The 24470-nt window shown below is 46.6% G+C and overlaps 1 protein-coding gene across 7 annotated transcripts in view; it reads right to left on the bottom strand.

Moving 5' to 3' along the window:
• Positions 1-24470, bottom strand: part of Ten-m (teneurin transmembrane protein Ten-m) — a 138455-nt gene that overhangs the window by 48405 nt on the left and 65580 nt on the right. For 4 of the 7 annotated variants that reach the window (XM_089468325.1, XM_089468326.1, XM_089468328.1 and 1 more), the window contains exons 2-3: positions 12889-12936; positions 1271-1468 (exon numbers count right to left, since the gene is read on the bottom strand). The exons of 1 other annotated variant lie outside the window; for it this stretch is intronic. In XM_089468325.1, the coding sequence (XP_089324451.1) occupies positions 1271-1468; positions 12889-12936 (246 nt within the window). The remainder of the gene's footprint in view (positions 1-1270; positions 1469-12888; positions 12937-24470) is intronic. 2 more of the 7 variants (XM_018007437.2, XM_018007440.2) reach the window with 1 other exon arrangement.

Here is a 24470-nt window from a genome sequence, read left to right as displayed (position 1 = left end):
TGAGAGAACAGCAATTTAATGGGACGCAGCGAATTCTAGATAAAGCTTGGCACACATACAAAGCACACACGCGCAAAGGGAGGGGGAGCGAGGAGAGCGGGAGGGGAGCTTGCATGTGTATTTGCACAATGTGAAAGAGTCAACAAAAGGCGGTATTCAACAAAAACACAAATACACGCACGCGTAAGCAAACTGCCCAACAGCCAGAAAGTATGGTTTACAGCTGTATAACACACACATGCATGCATAACAATACACACACACACACGCACAGTGGAGTGTATGCTGTATGGCTGTTCTGTTTCTCATCTTGCGTGTTACTTTTACTCACATTTCCAGCAGCTTTTTGTGAATTCCATCAAATCCAATTGTCCTGCATATCTCTCTCTCTCTCTCTCTATCTCTGTCTCTATCACTGTGTGCGCTTATCACAATTTATTATCACATATTTTGGAAAACGTTTAGCCATTATCAAAACCCTTGCCTGAGCGACAACAGTTAAATGCAGCGCAGTTTAAGCCATTTTATCTCCAGCCCCAGCCTCAGCTTTGAATTTCGCCCTTCAAGCCGCATGTGTGTGAGTGAGTGAGTGTGCGTGTGTGTGCACATAAATGTGCGCCAAAAAGGCATTCGCATTTATTTGCTAGAATTTGGATTTTTTTTCTTTTTTGTTTTCTTTTTTTTTTTCTATCGTAGGCCCCTGCGGCCGTTTGGCATTTCGTTTTTTTTTCTCTGTTCGTTTGTTTAGTGCAGGGCACTTGTTGTTGTTGTTGTTGTCGACTATTTTCACTCCACTTTCGAATGTTTTTATCCCTAAAGTCTGCTTGCGGATATGCACACATACACGATCCAGCACACACACCCTAACATACACCGTAGGAATATTGAGAAAAAAGATTGTTGGAAAAACAATAAATGGCAAATGTATTGCGGCATTTTAGGCGCATGGCGTAAAACAAAAGACCTGCAAATTTTGCAAAATGCTGTTGGCCTCTGCCCATTTTCTCTCCCTCGCTCGCTCTCTCTCTCTCTCACTTGTTCGCTGCCTCACAGGTTTTAGTTTTCATGTTTTGCATTTTTAGAGCAATATGGCAAATGGAATTTTTCGTGCACGTCGCGCGCTAAACATTTAAGTGAGCCAAGTGGCTTTTTGCAAGCGGGGGCGACGATTTGCATATGGCTTTCGTTTCAAAATGGCCCACATATACAAACACATATATACATGCACACGTGCATGGGGTGCGATGAAGTGCATCTGTAAAATACTCACTTAGATTTCCACTAGGAATGTAAACGTTGCCCGATGGCGTCCGCACCAAACACGATGGCTCAAAGTCAACGCCCAGATCATTGGGATTGTTAGCAACAGCGCCGGCAATTAAACGAGCATTATTCATGCGGCTCATTGTCGGATTACGTGGCGGAACATCCGGTGGTGCTGTTGGCGTGACTCCCTCCAGGAGAAAGCCTGCAAATAGTGACAGAGAAGGACATGTGTGTGAGAGAGTGAGTGGAATGTGAATCGAGGCTGGTGACTGTAAAAGCATTTTGATTTCTTTACGCTCTCGATTCATAAAATATTCACCGAGAGCCGAAACACAAGCAAATAAACGGGCAAATCCATAATAAATATATTTTCACTTTATATACCCTGCACAGGCAGCCAGCGGGTGTGCCCGACGTGCACTTGAGGTGCGCCCTGCCCTCCAGCAGGGCAGCCCGCTAGTCGAGTAAGCTCGATTAGGCAGCTCTTGTGTCATTCTGTACTTTTTACTGTACTTTTGACATTAAAGTTCAGATCCGTAAATTTTTAAACAACGGCAAATGGAATTTGTGGGTGGGGTGGTGGTGTGAGGTGGGGGTTGCATGCCAGCCTCAGCTCCTGCTGCCGGGGCATGCAATCAGTGAGCATTGAGAGCCGAAAATCAGGCAGAAATAAAAATGAAATTATTTAGCAGCATTGAAAATTCAATTTGTTGCTGGGCGGAGCCAGACAAACAGCGTTCGAAAATACTCACAAACACACACACACGCGCACCCACATAGCCACATGGATGTAGAGAAATGTGTCTTCGGCATAGAGCGAATTGCCTAGCGAAAGGCAATTCGAGAATCAAAAGCAGGACACCGCTGTCTCTCCAAGAAAGAAATCGAAATAAATTCAATTTGCTGCTTTGGAAGATTTGAATGTCGCCGACAACTGCTTCCAGGAGGCAGCATCAGCATCAAATGCCTTTGATAAGCGCATGCACATACTTAAAAACACGCACACACACACACACACACACACACACACACACACATCCAGACATTCAGAGGCATAAGCAATACACATAAATAAAAAGGTATTCAGCTGAGTGTGTGCGCGGTAACACTCCGCGTGTGGAGGGGGAGGGAGGGGACAGCAGAGCGCGCGCCAGGATCCATATAATAAATTTCAAAAGCATTCGCATTCAGTCGCATAGAAAATTTTAAGCTCATTTATAGGCTTAAAATGCGCGGCGACGGGGCGACGGGGCGATGGGGGCGAAGTGGCGTGGGGCGTACAGTGGGCTAAGCAGGATTCTCGACAAATTTAAATGCCAAAAGCGAAAACAACAAAATCATAAAAAGCAAACGGCAAACGGAAACGCCTCAGGCCAATGCCAGAAATTTCGAAATTGTTGAGATTTGCTTAGCGCGAAAATTATATCCTGCCCAGGCCTAGCGCCCATGCAAGAGCCTCGCAGCTGGCAGGCTGGGATGCCATCAAGGACTGTTGACAGTGTGTCCAGCATCCTTCAGCCGGTTTCACTGCTCTCTCTCTCTCTCTCTCTCTCGCTCTCTCTCGCTCTCTACTGCGGTCAAATGACTAGAGGACCAGGCAAGTGACCAGCTCACCCAGGCAGTGGGAAATTTAAGCTGCGGAAAATATGACACCAGCTTGGGTTGCGGCCTGAATGGCCGTGGGGCTGGCGCATTATCATTCTAATGAAACGCGCCCGACGGGTCGCTCTGCAGGAGCTGGCAGAGTGCTGCCTGACTGCTGCCAGCAAAGATTATTTCACGCGGTTAAACACAGTAGCAAAGTTGGCCACAAATTTTTCAACGGCAGCCGAACAAATTCGAAATTCGAAATGGCTGAGACGGAGCAGGACGAGGCACGAGGCACTAGGCACGAGGCGCGACTCATCCTCTGGCAGGGCTTTGTCGGTCAGCTGTGATTAAAGGGGGCGGGGCTGGGAGGCGTTGGCTAAATATATTCGTGGGCTTTTGTCTTTGGCTTGTGTGTAATTAGATTTGAGATTTAAGGCGCTTAGCACTGATGAGCAGCAAATTGAAATTGCCAGCAGCTGACAGCCGCCGCGCATGGGGCGTATGCGCAATGTCGCCAGCACAGCGTATTGAAAACTAAAAAGCGGGCAGCTTTGGCCCGCTCAATAGAGGCGGCGCTCTAATGGCAGCTGCTGTGCCAACATAATCCAAACAAAAAGTTGAGCATTCTGCTCGAGCCCCAGCGCTCGAGTTGCATTTCAGACAAATTATTTTGCCATCAAGCGCAAAAGTTAAGCTTCATTCTTAGCATTTGCATACACAGACGATAACGTTATTTAAACACACATCCCAGAGGGAGGGAGTGAGAGGGGAGTTGAGGTAGATTGTGGCTGCTACATGCACATTAGTTTAATATTAAACACCGAGTGGCAAAATGTCAATTGTGGTTGCTCCCTTAACTTCTCTTCTCCCAGGGCTGCTGCCAGCGGTTTAGCAAAGCAGCCAAAGGACCAAAAAAAAAAGAGAGAGAGAGAGAGAAAAAAAGAGCAGCTGGCGACAATGGCAGCTCTGGCGGCCAAACAAAAGTTGCTGCAATGGTCGCCGCTCGCTTTGGCCGTTAGCATCCGCAGCCAGACAGGCGTAAGAGCAGCCAGGAGGAGCAGTCAATGTGAAAGCGCATCCAGCAGGAGTAGTAACAGCAGCAGCAGGAGTAGTAACAGCAACAACAGCAGCAACAACAACAACAACAACAGAGCAGGCAATGGCGCTGATAAGCAGCTTATCTTCATTTCTACAACCTCCAGCGTTTATTTTTGTGTGGGCGTTGTTTGTTTGTTTGTTGTTGTTGTTGCTGCTGTTGTTGTTATTGTTGTTGTTGGCATTGTCGTTGTCATTTTGAATGCGAATTGTCGTCGTTGTCGTCATCTATGTTGCTGTTGTTGCTGTTGCTGCTGCTGCTGCTTTCTGGGTACGCAAAATGTGTAATGGCATTTCGTCAGGCGAAGCATGAAAAGCGACAACACACACACACACACACACTCACACAGACAAGGATGCTACAAATGCCAGTGGAAACGTATGTGTAGGTGTGAGTGTGCTTGTGTTTGTGTGTGGCAAAGCAAATTTACCCCGCTGCGTCTTTTTGGTGGTGTAGCTGTTGCCTCCGCTCCTGCTCCTGCTGTTGCTGCTACTCCTGCTGCTCCTGAAGCCATCTTAACTGCTGGCTGCTGCACCGCTGATGGCCTTTGTGGTGGGTGGCGCAGCTTAATGCTTTTATAATGCATTCAACAACAAATGAAAATGAGCACAGCAAATGGCAAAAGTATTTACATTTGCAGCTCCTCAATGGAGCGCCCCGACTCCTGCTGCTGTTAGCCTCGTAGCCCAGACTATCTAACTAAGCAAGTAAGTAGCCCAGCTGCAGCTGCAAAGTCTTGAGCAGCGCCCAAAACTATATTACGGTAATTCAATTAAAAGCGTCTCAGGATGGGCTGCGGCAGGCTGGAAACGAAAAACGACACCAGGCGCTTGCGGCATGCCAGGAATGAACAATGCAGAGAAGGCGGGAGGGGGGGGGGGGGTCTGGTCATGCCAATGTGCCTGCTCCTGCCAAGGTGCCAACAGCAGGAGCAGCAGAAACAATAACAACGTCATCAGCATTCTGCTGTCCGCCTTCATCTTTGCTGGCTTCATTCGTGCGTCCCGACGTGGAGAGAAATGTAAAACACTTTTGGTATGACAGCTGAAATGTCAGTTAAGCATGAATTGCCCCAGTCTCTGCCAGCGCTGAGGCAGGCGTAATCAAATTGTGTCTGTGCTTTTTCGTTTTCCACTGGCTCCAGCTGGGCTAGGTGCGCCCGGCATGCCAGGTGGCTGAGGTGGCTGAGGTGGCTGAGCTGGCTGGGGCGACACCCGCCGAGTGCTTGTTGCCAACAGCTTCTTTACTTTATTTACACTTGTTGCCACGCCGGGTTAACTGCGGATTAAGTGCAGCACTTGCCGGTGTCGAGTTTATGAATGTCGTCTGCAGCCTGACAACATATTTAAGCAGATGCTGCGATCGGGCGCCGGCTGCGGATCGGCAGAGCACAGCCACAGCCGAGTGCAACAATGTTAGCCAAATGAACTCGGCGTGCAACGCTGCGTATACGCAATGTAGTCGAGTGACTGCTCTGTTTATACTTTGTTAGTGCCCGCTGTTGCTGTCATTTTGTTGATAAGCAGATGATGCCAGAGTCCACTCACACACACACACACAGACACAGAGATACTAATACACACACAGACACAAGCCAAATAAAAGGAGCCCAAGTTGACAATTATTTAGCTGCGTGTGCGTCTATGTATCCCAGTGTTTGCCTATGGTTGTTTATGTACCATCAGTTGAATGCACCTAGTTAGAGTCGGACCTGCCCCTAGCCCCCCTGCCCCCTGTGCTCTGCTGTGCTGGCCCGTAATGCGGGCCATCTATATGCGAGCAAACGTTTGCCATTGCCGTTCGACGTTCGCCGTTCGCCGTTCGCCTCTGTTTATATTTGCATACATTTGCAGCGATGCATGTGTGAGTGCGTGAGCGTTCGATTGGGCCGGGGAGCAGGAGCCGCCTGTGCTTGGCATCCCTGGCAACACTGTGCACAATGTCGGCGAAGTCAGGCTGGAGTCCAAATGGCCCAGTTTGGCCATAGACTCGCATGCCACAATCGTGTATGAGGCCTCTAGCTTAGCAGGTCTGTGGGGCTTATTAGATGCGGTAAATGCCTTTTTCGGGGCCTCTTTAATGTCGGGTCTATCCAACTATTTATGTTGCTTGTCATGTTACCGACTCCTACAACTCATGCTCGCACCTTCGGGCTGCCTGCCCCAGCCCACCCCTCCTCCGGCCCGCTTGCCTGCAGCGGCTAATGCGGCTGTTGTTTGTCAAACTTTTGCGCTAGCCCCGCCCCCTGCGGGCGTGGAGATTTATTTAGTCCGAGTGTACGGCCACAAAACTTGGATTTACTTCGACACAATTGTCAGCTTAGTCACGTTTCATGTTTCTCTCTCGGCGCGCGTGTGTGTATATGTCTGGGATTTGCACAAGGCGCAAGGCGCAAGGCACACACACACACACACACACACACACACACACACACACACACACTCACACATACCGAAGAGTAAGTACGTTAATACTAAACACAACATATAAAGGTAAAAAGCCAAAGGCACGCGATGCGCATATTTTAGGTAAAAGTTGGTTTTTTGTTTTCTGTTTGCTTTAGTTGGGGTTTTGTACGCTAGTTAGTTTCTAACTGTTATGCAAGGACTAAAGCGTGTTAGTCCTTTTTGCTGCGGGCGAGCAGCAAACTTTGATTCAAGCCAGTTTACATGTTGATACGTTGATGCGACCCTAAGCTCCAGGTCCAGCTCTGGCTCCAGCTCCAAGTTCACAGTGCTTAGAGACTAGTTCCATCTCCAGTTGCTCAGCTTTCGTGCCCAGCTGATTAAACTCCTCCGATGTGTGGTGCTTCGTGGTGCAGGTAATCAAATTTAAGCAGCGACCCGGTGGGTAGCGCCCCTTTTAAGGAAACGGGTGCCAGCCAATCTCAGCCAAGCCCAGCCGACCCTGTTCGATCTACCCAGCGAATGCTGCGGCTTGCAAACCGACTTTGACAGATTTTGATAGTTTTTGCTGAGCGACGCGATGTCGCTTAATTGATTTTGTGGTATGCAAAGTTGAGCAGCAGGAGTCGGCATTGACACAGCGCGACAAAAACCGCAGGCCAGCCGCCTGCAACGGCTTAAGCCCGTCTCTCATTTTTTGCGAGGTCGCCCCAGCCGAGTCACCTGCTTAGTGGAAGTGCAGCACGGCCGTAATCCAATTACAGTAAGGGCATCGTCTGTGCCTCGGGTGCCGTGTGTGGAGTTACTCTAGGGCTCCAAGCAGTGGCGCTTGGTGCTTGGCCTAATTGACAGCGACAAGTGGCACAAAGGGCTGGTCTCCTGCTCGCTTGGCATGTAATAAATGTCACTATTTTGAACTATTTTGAACTAGGGGCACTTGTCCTAGGGAAGCAGAGCTGGATGAGGGATGTCAGTTGTCAGAGTCAGAGTCAGCCACTTCATGGCGGCGAAACTTTTTCGGGTGTCAAAAGAATGAGGGAACTTAAATCTAATTCGCTGCTAAATTTGACACATTTCCAGCGTTGCGTGTGGCAAGTTGAAGTCGCAGAAGTCAGCCAACTAGGTCGCCCGGCCACGCCCACTGCCAGTCATTTATCGTTGAATAACATAAATTAATGCAAGCCGCCATGAAAATGGCAGGCGGCGAGGCATGGGGCTCAGGAAATGCAGCAAAACTTTCGAGTGACGCCCCAATATGAAGGCCAGACATAACTGACACTTGCCTACGGCCCATTAAATTTTCAGAGTGCCAACTGGCAGCCAGCAAATCTCTGGCCCAATCCATTTCGCAAGGCATGCCGAAAATCGGGGTAAATCGGGCAACAGCTGCAGGCCGCATGAGTTGGGCTGCTTGGCTAGTTGGCTGGTGCTTAACCTTCTTCGACGACATTGTTGTCTTTGTTGTTGTTGCTGGGGCGCAGTGTTTCGAGGTGCTTGACATTTGGCTGGCGCCTAACGCTATGCAACACAATTGCCTAACGCCCCAGCCGCACATGCCGCACATGCCGCAAGAGCCGCAAGTGCCGCAAGAGCCGAGCCTCTAGCGTGGCTCCATTGTCTGCGCCTACAAAGCCTACAAACTTGCTGCGCTTGACAAGCAAATTAAGCGCACAAAAGCAGAAAATAAACCAACTCAGACTGCAAGCGTGTGTGGGTGTGTGTGTGTGTGTGTGTGTGTGTGTGTGTGTGTGTGGGCGTGAAAGAAAGTGTGAAGCAAATCGTAAAAAATAGTCGTAGTTTTCTTCCAGCTGCAGCTGCAGCGGCTGTGGGTGTTGCTAAAAGTACAGCAGTTAAGCACTTTTGTCTCAATGAGTGTCAACAAGCGCCCCCAAGTCTCTGGCAACACACACACATCCACACACACCCACACCCAAGCACTCACACACACACACACACTTCACAGCTTGTGGGGAAAATAGAGAAAAATAATCGCTCTATTAATGAGCCTTAGGCCAAGTGCAACAAGCTGACAGACAACATGACCCGACCCAAGCTAACCCAGCGCCAGATTTGACGTTCGCCCCGGCTATTCAGTTCATGTTCATGTGCAACCACCCGAGGCATGTGCGCAGCCCAAGCCGGAGAGTGGTGCGCTCTATTGCCGCAATTGGCAATAACAGGGCATTAGAATGCATAGCAGCACATACACATGTTTATTATTTGCATCAACTGCCCCATTACTGCATGCAGCTAAAAGGATTAGACAGAGCTTTCTGTGGAGGTATGTATATAGTATGTATGCCTGTGTATACAATATCATATATGATGATGTGTTTAAGCATAGCAATCTGAGCTGTTGGGGAACCATTTGCATTTTATACTATGCTGGGTAATTTAAGTTTCCAGCAGCTCAATAACAGCTATTATATTATCGATATGATTTATCGGACTAACGAACTATTAGATTAAGTATCGAGTGGCATCGATTCATTTTAGAAAAATAAAGAAACCTATAAATATTTTATTTATGGGTATTCTATTTATGAAAAGATTCTTCTCAATTCGAATACCAATTCTATTAATAGATTTAACCAATCCGTTTAGATATAAGAAAATCTATGATTGCAATTTCATGCGGCACAGAGACAAAAAAAAAAAGTGAATTATTTTGTTCTTTAGCTTAAAGTAATTCATGCGAGCCAATGGAAGGATTCTCTCTGGACCGAATTTCTGCCAAGTCAACGTTGCCTCGAAATCGATCTTTAAATTTGCGGGAGCATAAAGTTCGCATTCGCTTGTATTTGTTAGTCGAACCTAATTGGATTTCATATTTGGCCACATTCCATTGTAGATTGCTATTGCCAAGCAGCGTGTTTGACAAAAGTTGCCATGCAAACGCCGTCAACAGCAACAACAGCAGCAACAGCAGCAACAGCAACAACAACAACAACAAAAACTCAATTGAAATTCGGAAAATGAGCGTTCGTCCTAATGTTCCCCACTGAAGAGAAGCAACCAGAGGCACCCACGTGAGTAAATATACATAATACAAGAATAACAGCAACAACAACAGCTACAGCAGCAACAATAACAACAACAACAACAACAAGTAACTTTCTTCAAATGAGAATTTCGCTGATGTCCGCTGATGCCAACGCCGCGTATACATTTCAAGTTTCGAATTACGAGAGCATACGGGAATGTGTAGGAGGGGCAGGAGGCTGCCGCAGGAGCCAGCGGAAGGCTGGGCAGAGTGATGAGGCAGGTCGTAACAACTTTAATTGGAAGGACATGAAAGAGAACTTGTGCTCGAGACGTATGCCTGCTGCAAGTCGAGTGCTGCTCTCAGCAATCGTACCAGGTCTGGCTTGGCTGGATTATTTATTATTTGGCTGCACTAATGGCCGAGCGAACTGGCAAATGGAACAATTGCGCTGCCACACAATCCACAATCCGCATTCGCATACCCTCAATTTGAGTTAATATAATTTAAAAATTTCTCTGCTCATTTTTTGCTGCTCCTCCTGCTCCTCCCACTCCTGCTGCTCCTCCTGCTGCTGCTTTTAGTGTACATTGGAGAGTCGTAAAAGTTGCTTGCGATGCTTTGGCTGGCACTCTTAATTTTTATTTGCCATTTCGAGGGTTGTACGCTGACCCTGCCACAGCATTCAGTTCGCTGATTTGTGGAGTTTTCCTTTTTTTTTTAATTTTTTTTTTTTTGGGGCTTTTGAGTGCTCGCTTTTGAAGTTCACTAACACACACACACATACAGAAGCACATGTACAAGCACACACAAAATTGAAAAGTAGCGAAAGTTTTGAGGGTTAGTTGGTCCACTTGCAGTTTCTTTTCACGAGTTTTCTTGCCAGCACAATTTAAGCAACATCCAGCAACAACTTTGCCCATGCACGAGCAACATTTTTAAGCCTAGTGCCGCTTGCTGCGAAGTTTGTTTTCTGTAATTATGCTCCGCCCCGTGCACAAAACTTTGCATTCGCCCTCTCTGGGGTGCACAGAGGCATAAGCAAATTATGACGACGATGCTGGAGCGAACTCTCAGCAGTCTCTGCTTTGATCAATGATTCACTGCAGTTGGTTCAGCAGCGCAATATATTATTATATTTTATTGAACTAGCCCGACTAGACTTTGTTTATCACATTCAAATCTGTATCTCTCTCTCTCTCTCTCTGTCTCACTCTCTCCATTACAGGATTCCTTCATTTCATTAAAAAGTTTGTCTTTCTTTGATTTCTACTTGCATTCGCCGCTGGGTGCAAAGTTAATTTCCCAATTAAAGTCGGTTAATTGCAGTGCGCTAGGCGCTAGGCAACCGGCCAAGGCTCCCCGCCAACTATGCAGATACACCAAACATGCATTTCAAATCTGTGTGTGCCTGTGTGTGTGTGTGTGTGGGTATGACTGTTGTGCAATGTAATAGTGCCTACGCACAGGCGCAGCAGCAACAATTAAAAATAATGGAAAAACATTGCGGCACCAACCACAACAACAACGACAACAACAACAACAACAATGCCGCCGCGCCAACTAGCAACATTACAAGCAAGCGCTGGCATTATGTAAAGCAATTAAAATGTAACAGCACCAGAACCAACAACAACAACATCAACAGAGAAAAAACCCACAGTATAACTTGAGCTTTATACACACACACACATGTACAACAAACAAACCGCTGACTTTTAATGGCATGCAAAATGTGTGCCAACCAGCTAGAATCAGCTGAGCCGAGCAGGACAGCAGCAAAGACAAGGCAGCAGAGCGAGGGAGAGAGAGAGAGAGAGTAAGCGCATTAAACGAGGCCCGCCAAAAAGTATGCTATGGAAAAAAGAGAAGCAGCTGCTGCCATGTGGCTGGCAACTTGAAGCTAACCCATGATTAAATAAATTGTTGAAAAATGTTCAACAAGCCAGCAGCGCCTGCTGCAAGCACCCGCTGCCTGCCCCCATCCCCCCTGGCCACCACGGTGCCGCACCCTTGCACCGCTGACCTGCTAAAAATCTATAAAACGCTGCACGGCTGGGGCACGCGGGCTGTGCCTGCTGTTAGGCAACATATTGCAGTCAAGGCCTCGCTGCGTGCATTTTTTAAATGCTCGCCGCTTCCTTTTCGTGTTGCTGCCGCTGCTGCTGCTGCTGCTGCCGCTTGTCGCTGCCGCATCGCGGCATGTGGCACAAACGGAAGCTTCTGTTTGGCTCACATAAATAATAACAATAGTGGGTTGTGGGGGGAATGGCAAATGTAGAATGTGCCATGTTTGCAGTCTCTCTTTGTCTATGTGTGCGTGTGTGTGTGGGTGTGTGTATTTGTGTGGGCGTGGCTGGGCAGCAACACGTGTAACAATCTTGTTACAGCTGCCCCTCTCCAGCTCACCTCAATGGCTGCTCCTCTTGCTGTAGTCCCTTATTGAAACTATTTACGCTGTGTTTACAGCTCTATCCCTCTCTCTCTCTCTCTCTCTCTCTCTCTCTCTCTCTCTCTTTGTGTGTGTGTGTGTGCAGTTCGTGTCTATTGTGTTAGGTATACACATGTACACCACGCACCTTTAAATCTGTTGTGCACCTCGTCTTGCTTCGAAAAATGCCCAGCCAGGGGAAGCTAACTCTAGCCCCATTAGCTGGCAGGCCTTCGGATGAAAGTCAACCTAACGACAAAATGCTTCAAACTTGTTTTTCTCGCCCAGCAGTTGATTAAATGCGATAATATTTGCATGCAGCCCGCAACAATAATAAACAAAGCCCGGGCATAACAGTAAGTGTTATGCTAACTGTCAATAAACATTATTGTTGTCAAACTCTAAACACACCAATTGCCCTGTGTCAACTACGGCTGGCGCCTCCTGCTAAATAAACGGGATTGCGTATGTTTCATAACGTTTGCACAGCTCGAATGTGAATTATGAATGATTCCATCGGCCTGATCGGCCTGATCGAACTGGAATCGAATTAATGATCATTTGAAGTGGAATCTAAGGATCCGTAGACCCACCCTATAACTTTTGACAGAGACGGGATTAATACGCCGTACAGGCTCAAGACGGCTATCTGAGAGATATTATATTCAAAATTGATGTTAACATCAACTTGAAATGAAAGCAAAATGTGTGTTTCTTTGATCAAACGAAGAAAACTTGGTTCTGTGGAATATGGTTAGCCTTGTAGGGTTGCAGGCTGAATCCGTCCAATATGAACATCATTGTAGTTAAAAGAAATATAGTTATCTTGTCTCGCTTCTTGAACTAACGAGGCTCCTCATCTTTCTCCAGCAGATAAGACAAGGAGCAGGAATATCGAATAGTAGATATCATTATTTTATAGAGCAACATTTTTGATTGGATTGTAGATAATAATTCATCAATTCATCATTCCATGTTGGGAAGACGAATATTATATGTAGCCATCGTAAGCATTGCCATGAGAATTAGAGGAAGAAGTGCACTGAAACATGACTATTGGGAATTCCTTGAAATTCCAGATATTGTTTCGTAAATTAATCACGAAAATTGGGCAAACCTTGCAGCTGAGTTGAGTTTATATAACTAGGTTCATCTGGGAGCATACCTGCAAAGAAGAGGAAAGAGAGCCATTAGTTATAGTTCGCCTATTTAGTAGCTTAATTTAACAATGAATTGCAATTTTAAATTTTAATGTTTGAGATTTTCACTTGTTTAATTTCATTATGCAGTGCACTCATATATTTCGTTTTTGTTTCTTTTTATGTTATTTTTTGCCGCTTTTATTTTATGTTTGTTTCGGCCTCAGCTTTTGCAATAATTTAATTTACTGCATTTTGTGGCTGACCGCACTGCGTTTTGTTGCTGCATTGGCTGCTGCTGCAACTGCATTATTTGTATTTATTATTATTTGTTGTTTTTTCGTTTGGTTGTTTATTTTATTTGGCTTTATTTATTCTCGGATACTGCATATTATAATTATTTACTCTGCAACCGCGTTGGGGCTTTGCTCGGGTCACTCGCAGCAATCGCCGCCTCCGCTTCACCTTTACAATTTTGCATACTCCAGGTGGAGGGAAATAGCCGAAGTTAATGCAGTAAGAAATGAAAGCCGATTGAGTCTCATTTAAATTATTTAGCTTTCGCCCATCTGCAACAGCCACACGAAGAGGCGTCAACTCGCAATAAAAGTTGAAAAATTAATTTAAATGTCTTCGTAATGAATGTTTACAGCGCTCATATTTCGTATATGACATATGAATAGCCCCATCCCATAGCCCATTTGCATCTTTTGTCATGCTAATCATGGAAAACGAGACTGGATATCAAAGCTCTTGCATAAGTGACAACAAATTAGCCGCAGTCATCCGACACCGATGCCTATGCCGATGACGATATCGATACCGAGACTCCGCAGCCCGCTGCCCGCTCCGATCTTCGACTCTAGCTGAATATGAAAGAGTTCCAGATGTGACACGAGAATGCGATACGAGATTCAATTTTCGATGCGCCGTCTGTCATCTGCATATTAACGGCATAAGATATCAACTGCCATGTCGCACGACACTTTTTGTCCCCTCATGTGTGTGTGCACACGCACACAGACGCGCCTGAGCATTATCATTCCCTCTCTCTTATCGGAGCGTCGCTTGCCTGAAACTGTGAAGTGATTTGGAGCTGATATGCAAATCTGTGACTCTGGCCGCAGTTAGCGTTGGTTAATTGAGAGAAATTTTCGGGGCTGCAAACCGAAAGCGACTTTTGATTAATGGGCGACAATTTAAAATGCATTTTCCGTGGCTGCGCCATTGCATAAGCCAGTCCAGAAAAACATTGCTGCGTAGGCTGCTCCGAGGCCTCTCCTCCCTGACTGACAGCAACTGCAAAAGAACCAGAATCCATCCTCGACGGGCGGACACAGTAGCCAGGGGCACAGATCGCAACTGGCGAACGAGGATGCTCTGGGCACTGGCTGGACAAAAGTTAATGGCTCGACTTGGGCAGCAGCAACAATGCGAGGCGAATTTCCTTTTTTGTGCGCCTATGCAATGATAATAAACGGCAGTCTGCCCAAAAGGGAATGAGACTGGGACAAAGGCACACAGAGCGAGAGAGAGAGGGGAGAGGGCGAGGCTGACAGCAATGCGCAGGCGCAGCAGCCTTGTTGTTGCATTCGAACAATGAGCATGTGGTCCCCGCTCTGAGCAATTTGAATGGACGTGCTCCTGACTCGCTGCGCTCGTGTGTGGGTTCGCCGCGGTCTTCATTTGAATGCGCAACATGTTGCTGTGGCATGCAACAGCCGATGCCGGTGTCTGTACTGGTCAGATCCGCCTTCATGCTGAGCGCGCATCAGCTACTCCTACGGCTTCATCTGCCATTATCTTCCAGTTGGTTAGTTAGTGCGCCTTAATTTATCGCTGCAGCGTCTGCGATACAAGTTGGCTCCGCTCATAATACACCTACTACCAGGCACACACTGTGCATGTATGGGCTGCCTATGCTCTGTGGAGGTAGCCTCGACAATGCCACGAGGCAAGTCAATTGTCCATTTCATTTCTTGTTGTGCAACAGTTTCCGTATCGCTCTCATAAATTGCTGCTATTGTAGTTCTTCTTCTTTCAGAGTGCATGCAAATATGAGACAGCCTCCTTTCCCGCCTTCGCCTCCGCCTCCGCCTCCTCTTTATCCTACTCGAGCTCAACTCTTTGGCTCCCTGCTTGGTCTGAGTTGCCCGGCTACTTATTTGCTTATTGAGTTTATTATTATTGTCGTTATCTGAGCTGCCGCTGCTACTTCTGCTCCTGCTGCTGCTCCTGCTGCTGCTCCTGCTGCTGCTGCTGCTGTTGTTGTTGCTGTCGTTGTTGTTGTCGTTGATTGTGGTCATTGCTGCTGTTTATTATTACACTCGTACAACTACTCAACTACAACCTCCTCATGCGCCTCATGCTCTTCCTTCTGTGCTAATATTAAATTATTGCATTGAGCTAGGACTGGAGCAGCCTCACAGAGCCTCCTGCTGCATGGTTTCCCTGCCATCATTGAGATTAATGAGCAGTTTAAATAATCTACGCTAAGCTGCTACAAAACTATCTGTGTTCTAGTCGAGTTAGAGAGTGAGAGAGAGAGTGAAAGAGAGAGCGAGTTCGTTTTTTATTAAAAAGTGATATCTTAATAGCATAAGCCTATTGCTCTATACAGTCGGACTCGCTAGGTCCCAGAGATATATTTCCCTTTATAAATGTGATACCAAATATTATTTAATGCCTGAGCCAGGCTGACAGCCGGGGGAATAGACGGCAGTCTCTACTCTATTTGACCTCGGCTGGCCCACTTTTGCTCGCTCCTGCTGAGTGCATTGCTGCTGCTCGGTGTCCATGCTTCGTTATCGATTCGAAGGCTCATTTATAGTGCGCCGGCTGACAAATACAAATGCTTCGAGTCGCATGGAGTCCTGCTTGGATTCGGACTCGGCTAGGCAGTCCATCAAGCGGGCTGGCCTTCGTCAGTGGCAGCGAACACGCCCCTGCTGATGTGGATGTTCATTGTTGTTGGGCTCTGGCATTTACCATTCAGCATTTACGATGTTCAAGCTTTTCCACTTCCGGGCAATGCACTTAGCCGCTTCCATGCGAAGGTAGCTGAGGATTTGTGCCACACTCTTAGAGCCGGCTCGAGCTCATAATCTTACCACTCAAATCGCTAAGCAGCTTGGCAATGGCAGCAGCTGGAGTTGGAGCTGGAGCGACTTCCCTTCTTTAGGGCTGCACTTAATTTACCCTTAATTAATTGACCTGCAGTCTAGTTAAGTCCACACTCCACTCTCGCCGATCCCCCGCCATCCCTGCGCTCCCCCTCCGCTCGTTGCTCTACTTAGTTGCGGCGTTTGCCATTTTTGCAAATGTTTTGTGTGCATGCAAATGGTTCGTTCCGTCGTTTATTCACTCATTCACTCACTCACTCACTCACTCACTCATTCAGGCAGTTAGTCATGCAGTCAGCCAGGCAACCAGCCAGCCAGCCAGTCCGTGGTCAATTCCATTCATTTCCATGGCTCGCTCAAGTGGCGCTGTGGCCACTCGAGTGGCCTGCCCACTTGAGAGAGCCAAGCCCCGTACTGACATGGCCCGACCTGAATTGCCCCAGAGCTCATTTAATTTAAATTTGAATTTGAATTTTGTATTCATTTATTCGTGTGCGCCCAGAGACTGACCACTGGCCGCATACCCTGTAAGCAGAGAGAAGCAAGACTCATCGACTCAGCAGCAGTCCATCACGATCCGATCCGCATTTTCATCTGTTATCTGTTGCATAGGGCAGCTGGCAGTTGGCATTTTTGTATACTCTTGAAACTCAATTAAAAGTTAATAAGCTGCAGCAAAGTGTCCAGCAGCAGCTCAACTCCTGCTTAGCTATTCGGATTTGTTGCTTATCGGCTGTATTTGCCACACAATTAATTATTTGACTGCATTCGCACGGAATTTAAAAGCCTGCGGTCAGTTCGAGTAATGTTTAATTAACCGACGAGTCGGGTTGAGTGTGTGCGTGTGTGTGTGAGTGTGTGTGTGTGTGTGTGTGTGTGTGGAAATTGGGTCATTCAGTGCTCGGCTCTAGAGTGGCTCTGGATGCTGCCTTATTAGGGCAACTAATTAAGGCAAGGCTATGCTAAAAACTAGCTCCAGCACACACGCACACTCGCTCACACATACACGCGCAGTCAGCTGGTGGAGTCTGCTTTGTTTTATTGTGCAGAGTGTCGGATGTCTCATGGCAGTTAAACTCATTCGCAGAACACTTAATGCGCACTAATGAAATGTCAGCTTAAGTCATAACTCAACTGCAGCAGCCGCAGAGCCACAGCCAGAGCCACAGCAATAGCCAGAGCCACAAACAACAAAAGCCAAGTCCGAGCATCAGCAAATGAGATTGGTAGTCAGGTCCAAGTCCAAGTTCCAGGCGAAGCCCAATCCCCACTCCGAGCTGCTGAACAACTACTTATGACAGAAATCTATGGCAGAGCCAAGGGCGAAACTTTTGTGGGGCTTTTCGCTTGGCTTTTAAATATGACTTGCATTTATGGGATTTATGTCCTCGCGCGTGCATGTGTGTGTGTGTGTGTGTGCATGTGTGTTCGCCGCTAAACAAAATGGCGGCTATTGTAATTGATAAGTGTCTGTGTGTGTGTGTGTGTGTGTGTGCGTGTGTGTTGCCTTTATTGTCCTGCCAATGTCCGCCATTTTGCTTACACGCTAAAGGAGATTGATGGTGCCTTGAAAGAGCACTCGGGCACTCAGAGCAGACTCGGGCTTCGCAATCCCAGCTTGCGTAATTGTAGCAGCAAAATTAAATGATGAAAAGTTTTCTTTGGGCATCCCATCGACATCCCAGCCGAGCCACCCAACCACCCATTGCCACTGCCATGGCCAGAATACGATGTCCATTTGATTGATGAAATGATAAATATCTGGCTCTGTCTTTTGCCATCGCCCACAAAAATTGCTACAAGCTGCGAGCTGAGGGCTGTGGGTATTATTACGGCGTTATTATTAAAGCGTTTTTAATGCTAAATGTCAAATGCAGGACAGATAAGCAGCCCCAGCTGTCAATGCAGCGAGCGCACAGAGGACGCATGGACTGCGGATGCTCGCTCAAGTGGCTGCCAGAAGGAGAGTCGATCCAGTGGCATCATTACTAAATGAGCATGTTATGGGCTTCAATAGATAGCTGGCTGTCTGGCTGTCTGGCAGTCCGCTATCTGCCGTCCTCTGTCGCTGCCGACTGAGCTGCAAATCCCACTTAAAATCCGCTTCGTTTACGAAAATGTAATGATGATTAATTACAGACGCAGAGTGTGGCAGTAGCGGCATGCTGGTTGAGGTTTTTCGGACTATCTTTTTCGGTTCTCTGTTCTTTTTTTTTGTTTCTGTTTCATCTTCCGGGAAAGTGCTAAGTACGCAGCGCAACGCTATATGCTGTGGGCGGGGAGGCCTTTCACTCCCGCTGGCCTGCCACGGGTCATTAACGGAAGGGGGCCAGAGCCGGAGCCCGAAGCTTTTCTAATAGTTCTGCTGCTGACCCACAGCCCAAGCAGCCGCCTTCTTCGCAAAGAGAAACAAAAGTAATTAATATGCCAAAGTTTGCTGCGCTGCGGTTGTCAGCCAAGCCGACGGATGGGTTCATTAAAGCCAAGGTTAAACCAATGTGAACTGGAGTTTGCCTTCGAAATTCGAAATCCGAAATTCGAAATTCCAGTTCCGAGAAATATGACAAGTATGCAAACTTTGGCTGCCCATATTCAAATCAAATACTTGAACAGCTCAAATTGCGGCACATTCGCTTGGGGTCATTCGGTCAGCAGCGGCTTGTTATCTGGTCCCATCAGATGCTAGCTGGAAGTCTCTCTCTCTCTCTCTCTCTCTCTCTCTCTCTCTCTCTCTCTCTCTCTCTCTCACTCTGCGAGTCCATATTACGGGTCAATTAAAAACCATTTGCATGCTAATTGCACTGCCACTCGCCAATTTATCGAATTTATTATGATAAAAGCTGAACATAATGGATAAATCAGACACGCGATGCCTCGCCGCTTGCAGCTCGCAACTCGCAACTCGCAGCTCGCTGCTCGCAATGCCAATGCATTTAAAAACACATTTACACGGCGTCACCAATGCCCCCAGCCCCCACCCCCCACACTATACGTGCCCCAGGCCCGTGGGGCTGTGTGGACTATAGTTCAGCCAAACAAAACGCTAATTTGTTTTTAATATGCGGCGTAGACCCGGTTCTGGATGTGACAGGGGCAGGGGCAGGCGCTGCCTTGAAGCTTGATTATCTGCTCAAAAATTCAAAGCCCGAAAAGTGTTTCATCGTTAACACCCCGACCGGACGACCGAATGAGCGACCGACTGACGAGGCTCTGTTCGAACTTCGGGTTCCTCAGCCACTTCGAGCAGTTCATCCGGGCCAAATCCTAGACGCAGTGCGGCTTAACAATGTTATTAAAATTAATATAAATGACTTCAGAGCCGCATGGACATTAGCCCAGCTGGCCCTTCGCACCGACGCGAAGGTGTGTGAGTGTGTACACACACACACACACAAACACAGACACTCACACATGAATGTCTGGCCTGCTCGAATAGGCTCTTAACCTGGCGGCGGCGGCAGCTTTAGCTGTTATTGTTTTTGTAATTAACGCTTCGGACTATAGAAGAAAACAAAAACCAAAAAGAAACTAGAGACAAAAAATTGAATGGCGGCGTTCAATGGTTTCTTTTTCTTTCGGTTTCTGCGTTCTCTATCTCATATTTTTATTTCATTTTTTTCAGTTTGTTCACTTTGGACAATTTTTACGCTTCTTCAGTTGCCTCTCCGCTGGAAGTTTGTAACGCCTGTCCATATAATTAATTGTGTTCTTTGTAAGCCATTTAAAGCTAAAAATAAAATAAGCTTGAAACTTTTGAATACCCTGAAATTATGGGAAAAGCAAAAATAAATCTGTAATGCCCAGAGTTGAGGCATATATAAACGTGTTTATATTTGAGGGCGCATTCCGTGTAAATAACAAAACATATTTTACAGTTTGTATTACATAAGGATGACAAGATGTTGAATGACAATCTAGACTTAGTCTCTAACTAAGATATGACTATTTTTTGGGAATATTTAAAGTGACTTTTGTACATTTATAAAGAGTTTTATCTTTCATTCATTCCAGAGCTCGGCATTTGAAATGTATTTTGAAAAACTCCTGCAGTTTGTGTAATTTTGGTAATTTATAAACAGATTCATCTTGCATTTAATCAAGAGAAACTCGTGTAGCTAGAGCATCTCCCAGTCTCTCTCGAGTCACACCTTCGAGCTGGTTGCGGTTCTAATTTTGGCTTTTTGTTCTCTAATGAAAGCTGATTGCTGTGAAGCGTGGAGAAGCTGCTGGCAACGAGTTGTATTAATCAAGGCATATGAGGCTGCTCAGCTAAGCTGATTATGAGGCCTTTGTCTCTGCGAGTTCAGCTAAAACGAGTCTAAACTGTGGTAATTTCATCAATTCAGCAAGCCATTCGCTGATTACAGGTGTGCGGTGCCTGATAGGCAAATGAATGAATTCATGAAAAGTTCCTTCCATTCACAAGTTATTATCATTGTTATTATCTATCTGGCAATCTGGCAATTAATTTCGTAAGCGTCTCTCCTTTCCACGCAATTTGCTGCCAATAGTTGTCGCAATGAAAGTTTTCATGCAATTGATTTACCTCTGCATTCACTTTAATTGGCTCCGAGTCGCAGAAGCCACAACGAAAGCCACCCCAGTCGCCAAGGACTCGCATGGCAGCAGAGCGACTGTGAATAATACCCGCTGGAAATTAACGAGACGAGGGGCATGGGAAATGCATGCGCTCGCTCGGCTATTAATAGAAATAAATTGAATGTGGCCAGAATGTGTATGCCATATTCGCCAACTTACATATTCATGTGCGATCTAATAATGCCAACAAAGCTGGCTGAACGACAGACAGACAGCCAGAGAGACGGCAACGAGCGCCATACATACAAGATGTATGAAAGCGAACTTCTTATGCAAAGCCACTTAACAAATGGCAATTTATTTGCACATAATTTGTGAGCGCCGCAGGATATTTGCCGAGCCACGAATCCTGCCTGAGCAGACGTTGACAGCGCTCAGCGCCCAGCGCTCAGCGCTCGGTGCTTACTGAACTTACTAAAATTACAAATTAATTTTGCGAAAATTTGCGCAAAAACTACGGACGGACGTAGAAAATATGTTACATAGAATATGCCATGGAAGACAGCAGCAACACGCATCCCAGACCACCCTGCCCCTCCCATAAATACTCTGTATATATACATATGTAGTATATACAGAGATACACAGGGATTGGCGAGTAAATGAAATGTATTGAATTGACATAAAAGTCGCTCAAGTTAATTCCCTGGCAATGAAATTGGTGGGCTTGCCACCCGCCCGGCCCCATCCACCCCACCGCACGGCCCATAGAAAGATGTTGAGATGCTCACATGATTACAGGGTTGTTTGGCAAGGAAAATCCGAGCTGAAAGGAAAATCTATACAACATTTCGGACAATGTCAATTTGTTAGCATTTATTGAATTGTGAATTATTAAAGCGCCCAAATTGAAAACGCAACTGAATGGGAGCCGGGCCAGAAGAGGCAAAGGCTCCTCATACATATATGACTATATATTGTATGTACATATGTATGTTTTCCTGTATCTGTAGCTTACAGAAATACCATATTGTATGGAGCGCACAATGCGAACAAAGGCAAAGTCGATTTAGCTGGCAATGTAAGAAAAGAAGCCAACAAAATCGCAGGTGAATCTCATCTGGAGACGCTTCGAGAGAAACCCACAGTGTAGGGTAGCATCCGATTGGGGACACCTGCATTGAATATTTATTTAAACATTGAGTTTATAATGTAATAAAAATAACAACAATAATTTTAAGCACAACATCCAGCAAGCATCCAGTTGTACGCTTTAAATATTTCGATTTATTGAAGTTGCTCTCGAGCCTAGTTGCGAGCATGTTCGACTCCTGCCAAGTCACATTTGTTGGTGGCAACTTCATAAAAGCCCAATCAGACCACAAGCAGCAACACCACAAACTTCACTCAGGTCGTGGGTATTGAGTGCCAAAATAAATGCCAATGAAAGCGGGAAATAAATGCAAACACACGCACACGCACACACACACACACACACACACACACGCACACACATCGCCATTCACATACACAATATTCGAATAGATTGAAAGGAAATAGTACAAAATGTGCTAGCTGGGAGGGGAGCAGGAGCGAGAGGTCTTGTGGGGCTTGTGGCCTGAGTCCTTGTTATCCTTGCTAGTTGCGTATGAATTCAACAAATTTAATAAGCAAATAGAGCGAAAAGTGCAGAGACTGCGAAATAAGCCGTCATTCAAACGCAATTGCTGAATTTTGTTTATTTTGTTTATTTGTTGTTGCGAGGCATGGCAAATCGATAGCACGCGTCAATTGCTGCTCAAGTGGTCCTGGCTGGATGTAGGGGTACGGGGATAAAGACACATACATATGAGTATGTGTGTTGGTCCGGGCCCGGGCCAACCCTCGCTGGCATTAACAGCTTTCGGTTTATGTGCAATTTTTCAAATATTTGTCTTGGCTCTTTTTGTACGCTTGGCCATTGCAAACCAAAACAAATGCCAACTAATGCGAGGAAGTGTGCTCAAGGACCAGCTCCACATTCGTCACGCAGCCAAGCACAGCGAGTCACGGCCGCAGCGACCCACAGTCAGCTGGAATAGTTCCATTATCAAATCGTTGACATTTACGCCAGAGGCTCGCAAAATTGGCAGCACTTGATTATTGTGAAACAAGCGACGTGCTCCACAGTTGGGTCCAGGCTGAGGCTGAAGCTGAAGCAGCCTCAGTATCTGCTCATCTCTTGTACGTGCTAAATTATCACTCGTAGACGGCTCCTTTCAAGCTGTGCAATGGCCCGCGGCTTTGCTTAGTTTATAAGTTCGTTAGTTTGTGTGTCTGTGTGTCTGTGTGTGCCTGTGTATGTGTGCAGCCAGCGAAGTTGAAGCGCCCGATAGCCACAATGTCTAATTAAGAAACCAGCTTAAAACAATTGAAGCTATTTGCTTTGAGCCCTGGCCTTGTTATACTGTATGGCCCACAGGCAAGAGCCAACAGCCAACAGCCAACAGCCAACAGCCAATAGCCGGAGCGTTCTGCGTGCGGCCGGTCAAGCGGCCACTTGAGCGCATTGGGCGATAAGCTCCCGCAGTGGCTGGCTCTGAGAGTCCCCTCGAGTGGGGCAGGGCAATTAGCTCGGCGGCACAAATTGGAATGCGATTAGTCAAGCATAGGCCGCACTTAAGGCTCGCCAATTCAAACCGAAGCAGGGCAGCACTCCCACTGGCTTCAGCGGATAGCTCCAGCAGGAGTCGCCTCTCTTGAAAGGGCGCCAAATGTGTCGAGGAAATGCGGCAAAAGCAACTTTTTATTTTTGTTTTTATCTTGTTATTTTGTCTGTCTCTCTCTCTCTTTGGGCAATCATGTTTATGGCGCTGCATTCGCAATGCCAAAGGCAGTAAAATAAGCGAGCGCATAAAATGTTTGCCGCATTTTAGGAGCAGGCGCTTCACCCCCGCTCCAACCCCCTCCAGTCGCATCTGGCCCCAAAAGGCTGCCAAGTGCTGAGTCGCCAAGCCAAAGTCAAGCGAACAATTGCATAAATTATCGCAAAAGTGTCAGGTCGCAACTGTTTTTCCCCAGTTTTCCAGAGCTCCTCTTCCACTGCATTGGGCGAGCATGTAATAACAGACCATAATAATCACACTATCTAAAATCGATATGGAGGAAGAGTTATACAAATGGGCATGAGATTTGTCATGCAGTTAAGAGCCTCGACTGACTCACTGTTCGATTGACAGACTGACTGACTGAGTGAGTGAGTGAGTGAGTGAGTGAGTTCGTTGACCTTTCAAGTGGGTTTAAAGATTTTCGTCTGGCAGTGGAAATCTTTCGCCAACTGCAGCTGAGCTTCAAGAGTTCTCTCGTTCGCATTTACAAAGGACTGACAAAGGAAAACGATATGGCCGGGCTTTTCCCTAACAATCATTTTTCTATCCACTGCGACTGTCCTGGCCATTGTGACAAGTGAAGTGGGCAGCCTTTGCTCCTTTGCGAGCTGGCATTAAAAAATGAAAAGCTGCAGTCGTCATTTTCTTGCCAATGCTTTCTTACGGTTCGATTGTCGACATTGCTGCAGGAGAAGAGAAGGAGGAGCAGGAGGAGGCGGAAGGACAGCGGCAGGACAGAGCGCTGTCCAAATATTTCTCTTACATTTCCGTAATGGGCACTGGAACTGTGCGCCGCTAGATGCAGCTAGACTCAGCTAGATGCAGCTAGATGAGAGCATTTTTAGCAATCGACCATTTCCGTTTTTAATCAACGACAGCGCATCGATATAGCTTCGATTGCTCTATAAATACTTGTCATGCCCAATTTATGGCTCCGGGGCAGCGGAAAATAAACCTCTTAATGCATACATATTATTTCAAATTTAGCGCCGATCAATTCTATTGTCCGCAACCGGGGCCAGCGGCGTCTTG

The sequence above is a fragment of the Drosophila arizonae genome, chromosome 4, assembly GCF_054131065.1.
Source record: "Drosophila arizonae isolate 15081-1271.41 chromosome 4, UAZ_ARI_1.0, whole genome shotgun sequence".
Lineage (NCBI taxonomy): Eukaryota > Metazoa > Arthropoda > Insecta > Diptera > Drosophilidae > Drosophila > Drosophila arizonae.
The sequence above is the reverse complement of the archived record's forward strand: the minus strand, read 5'-3'. Positions and strand labels throughout refer to the sequence as shown.